This window comes from Trypanosoma theileri (assembly GCF_002087225.1).
Source record: "Trypanosoma theileri isolate Edinburgh chromosome Unknown TM35_Tth_15_V1, whole genome shotgun sequence".
Taxonomy (NCBI): domain Eukaryota; phylum Euglenozoa; class Kinetoplastea; order Trypanosomatida; family Trypanosomatidae; genus Trypanosoma; species Trypanosoma theileri.
In genome coordinates, this window is record NW_021639857.1 from 176,069 (window position 1) to 180,691 (window position 4,623).

The 4,623-nt window shown below is 42.1% G+C and overlaps 2 protein-coding genes across 2 annotated transcripts; both read right to left on the reverse strand.

Moving 5' to 3' along the window:
• Positions 1-2,026: 2,026 nt before the first annotated feature.
• Positions 2,027-2,392, reverse strand: TM35_000151720 (uncharacterized protein; the record flags this gene model as incomplete). Its single annotated transcript, XM_029025824.1, has 1 exon — positions 2,027-2,392. One exon carries the CDS (start codon positions 2,390-2,392, stop codon positions 2,027-2,029), a length of 366 nt encoding a protein of 121 aa, XP_028882807.1.
• A 1,055-nt stretch (positions 2,393-3,447) lies between these two features.
• On the reverse strand, positions 3,448-4,191 carry TM35_000151730 (uncharacterized protein; the record flags this gene model as incomplete). The annotated part of the gene is made up of 1 exon (XM_029025825.1): positions 3,448-4,191. One exon carries the CDS (start codon positions 4,189-4,191, stop codon positions 3,448-3,450), a length of 744 nt encoding a protein of 247 aa, XP_028882808.1.
• Positions 4,192-4,623: the final 432 nt, after the last annotated feature.

Here is a 4,623-nt window from a genome sequence, read left to right on the forward strand (position 1 = left end):
GGGATGTCCGGCGGAGGTGGCTCATGGGGGAATTTGATCTTCCAGAGCAAATCGGCTCTCTTGAACCCATGTGTTTGTTGACCATATGTAGTACTTCGGTGTTCCTGCATGAGTATTGTGCCCCGCATTCAGTGCAGGTGGCGGGGTCTGTTGCTTTGTTTAGTGCATAGCGCGGTCGTTTTTGGCTAGGTGGAATAACGGGTACTGGCATGTTGATTTGTTGGGGATTACACCATCAGACAACCAGAGGGAATATGGGTTTGTATTTTTCGCAGCAACCAGCCATAGCGATGCGAAGCATCTGTGCGAAAACGTGCTAAGGCTGTTTCTTCTTCTCTAGTAAGTTCCGGGTTGTCTTTAGTGGGGTCCCAGGATCCCGTGATTTTTGATCTATGGGAGGGAGGGGGTGTATCCTCTCCCTTAAGTATTCGTTTGGCGTAGGCTATTATATCTGTGATCCAAGTATCAGTTCTTTGCGGTAGTTCTGCAGCTTTTTTTGGCTTCTGTGTCGCTTTTTTCATTTTTTACTACACCGCAGTGACCAAAGATAAATTGTAGTCGTATGCGGGCCTTGCGACGTTGCACTTGAAGTATTAGGTTCCACAGGAGTCGTAGTATTGGGTCTTTTACGGTCAGTGGACCTGTTTCCAGTGCCGTGAGAAGAGACAGTGAGTCCGTGAAAATGGAGACCCTGTACGGCGTTGGGTTATTTGCGGGAATTATTTTGAGGAGTCTCCATATAAACCTTCGAATAGCAAAGAAAAAACATCGCAAACGGTAGGGTTCGAACCTACGCGTGAGATCACACCTGCTTAGCAGGCAGGCGCCTTAACCACTCGGCCACGTTTGCTGATCATCGGAACCCAGTGCTGCATAAAACCGTAGACTAAGCACCGCTGAGTGTTAAAATAAGAAAATCTTTGCTCACTCTTGGTTTCCACCCACAATACAAAGTACTGGATCATTGGCACTACGTTGAGGTTCACCACCCTCAGGAGCTAAAATAACTGCAGGATCATTAGCTAACACCAAACCGCAAGTACAACGAACAACAAACGCATTACACGGCGCATCATCATCATCATCATCATCAAGACGGTCATTGTCACTCTTCTTCATGTTGTTATCCTCCTTCTCACTTGAGTTCACAGGTCTATTCGATGGAGTGTGGAAAAGAAAGAAAAAAGAAGAAGGAAGAGAAAACACAGAAGCACCAGTACACCACTACTACTCCACACAGAGAGAGACACACACAAACATAAGGAGTCAACCATGAATATAACGGAGGTAGATGCATATTAGGGAAAATACTCATTATTCAAACAAAATAAAGTCCCATCCAATCCCATAAGAAAAGATATAAGAATTAAAAAACAATTTGGTAACATTGCAGAGATAGCCACACACACACAAAAACAATAACGGATAATGCATAAATCTCTATGTGTTGGCTTCTCCCTTTCCCCATTACAATTTGCAATTTCCCCATAGTAACAAGAAAATTATATTTTATCCCGCTCAGAAATAATGTGAAAGCAAACAAAAAAGAAAAGAGATATCATTTACCAGAATCACACAATTGCAGAGTGAGAGGCACACCACAAGGTGCACAGCAATGCTCTGCTTACAAGTATAAAAATGAAAAGAGATTAAGTATTTCCACACAAATTAATGCACCTCCGTACAGTGGGTGTCATCAGGATTAATTTTCTTAGTGCTCCATGTACAAAACACAGTAGCAAATATATTATTATTATTATTATTATTATTATTATTATTATTATTATTAACAGTAAACAAGTGATTACGAACACTCTCTAGAAGGGTCCCCACCACAGTGCTCAGCACACAGAGAGAGCATCAGCGGCAGCAGTGGCAGTTCCTTTGTATTTATTCCACGAATATCAGCAGCATTATGAGAGCGCCGTCTATCTTCTTTCTTTTCCTTCTCAGCAGCTTCCTCAACCTGTTAGGTGGCTTTACAACACTTGACAGTGTTCATCGTAGATCTTTCGTAATTCAATTTTTATTTCCTATTTTTTCTCTTTGATTCGGCATCTGTGCCTGCTGTTAGCTTTAACAATTGCATGAATAATACCAACATAGAGGAGATCATACTATCAATTCTTTGGGAAAGCCAAGTATGGAAACTGTGGTAATTCCGTTTCTTTACACATAATTTTGTGAAGGTTAAGAAGTTGAAAAACCAATCAAGTATCCACCCATTCAACATTTCCTTAAGCGCAAAGTGATGCTTCTCAATTTCTTTGATCGAATCATTAAATTCATGCTTATACTTATTACGAACGGCAGCTTCCTCTTCTTCCAATGCTGCCATTTCAGCAAATCTTTCCTGGATCCAATTTACCAAGTTTGCATATAATGACGTCATCCTTTCTAACCAATTTTGTCACTCTTCCTCTAGTGTGGTCGTGTGCAAGAGTCGAATATTTCAATCTGTTTATATTGCCAATTGATCAATGCTTGATTCATGTGCATGATCCCTGTGCGCATTTCTCCATCCGTCGCCTCTAGTTCACTTATTCGTCCATGCAAGTCCACATTTTCTCGACCTTTTTCTTTTAATTCATAACTCAACACAGCGATCTGTTGAACCTTCTGGTTCCAATCGTCCTCTAAATCATCGATTTTCTGACTCTTCCGGCCCAGTTCGTGCTTCAATACGTCATTCTAAGAATCATTTACAATAGCGTACACTGTTAAAGAGTTTCTCGCACATTCACATATTTTAACCTGTAATTCTTCTGCGTACCGTTCACCCTTGAGTTTGAACTCATTCCACTTGGCTAACGCAGCGTCGTACATTTGTTTGGCCTCATCCCAGGCGAAACGATTATCGTTCTGCTCCCATTTATTCAACGCTGCAAAGCCGCAGTCCGTGCATTGCGAAAGGTTTTACCATTGGATTCTTCTTTTATACGATCACAAAACACTTCCCTTGCCCTATCTAGCTCATCTGCAATGTTGTCATAACCTTCTGCCTTGAGCTGATAATACACCCACCAAGCTTTGCTACACAACTTGTACCATTTTATCCAATATGGAGAGCTATCTCTGTGAACCAAATCCATTGTGTGAGCCAACTCTGCGCGATGTTGGGCTATTTGCGCTTCCTTGGAGTCAGCTCCGTGCCTGTATTTCATCCAATCTGTATAGCACACATTTCTTTAACATTCGGTATCATATCTTTGTTCACCCTTTTCAAGAACAGCTATCTCTGCCTTCAACCACTCTGCCTTAGCGAGATAATACTCTTTGGTGTCCCACTGTGTTTTCCCTACCCAAGCCTCTTTCTCATCCCTTTCCTCCTCAGCAGCTGTCTCGGCCTGTTCAGCGGCTTGGTAAATCTTGGCTGCAGCATCATACTTCTTTAGCAATTCTAAACCTTTAGCAGAGTGCGGATCTTGTTTGGCTTCTTCCTGCAACTCAGCAAATACTTTTACCAATGTGACCACACAACAATTCCGATATCGGCGCTAAACTCTTGATGCGTGAAGTAATTGTTTCCTCTAATTGTTTCGCGTATTGATCGCCTTTGGGTATGAACTCATTCCACTTGGCTAATGCGGAGTCGTACATTTGTTTGGCCTTATCCCAGGCGACACAATCATTCCATCTTTCCCATTTCTTCAACGCTACTACGGCTGCATCCCGAGCATTGCGGTACGCTTTACCATTGGATTGTCCTTTTATATGATCCCAAAACGCTTCCCTTGCCCTTTTGAGCTCAGCTGCAACTTTGTCATAACCTTCTGCTCTAAACTCATAATACACCCACCAAGCTTTGCAATCCAACTTGTACCATTTTATCCAATATGGAGAGCTATCACTGTAAACAAACTCCCTTGTGCGAGCCAATTCTGCACGATGCTGGGCTATTTGTGCTTCCTTGGAGTCATCTCCGTACCTGTATTTCATGCAATCTGCATACAACGAATGTATCGTATACGCAGCAGTATACCTTTGTTCAACCTTTTCAGTGAAAGCTATCTCTGCCTTGTTTATTTCTGCCCAAGCGAGATAATATTGTTTGGTGCCATCCTGTGTTTTTCTTTCCACAGTCCATTTCTCAACTTTTTCCTTCTTAGCAGTTGCCTCGGCCTGTACAGCGGCTTGGTAACGCTCGACGGCAGCATTATATTTGGCCTGCAATTCAGATTCCGTGCTCATGGTTGAATTTTATAATAATGGAAATATCTACATGTGGAAAAGATTGTAGGCACAAAGTTTTGGAACAGTCAACAATATGGATTATAAGTGATCCAGTTACAGCAATTATAAGGAAAAACACAAACAAACAAGACTAGTAGAGTCAACACATCATCAATCTTTCAACAAAACACAAAAGAAAAATCACCATTGCTTTCTTTTTAATATAATCATTGTTATTATGATTACTATCCTGCTTAGAATCATTCATATGGTTATGGTCACTGTCACTACCATCATGTACAGATGGAGATGCAACAGGTGGTGTTGGCGTTGAGTCACGTCCCTCCATTCCCACGTACACAGTTCGCACAGGACGTGTACTCGCATCCTTCTTCCATTGGTGAAATAGTTCCTCTTCTCCACAAACACCGGCCGGCCGCACAGCGAACA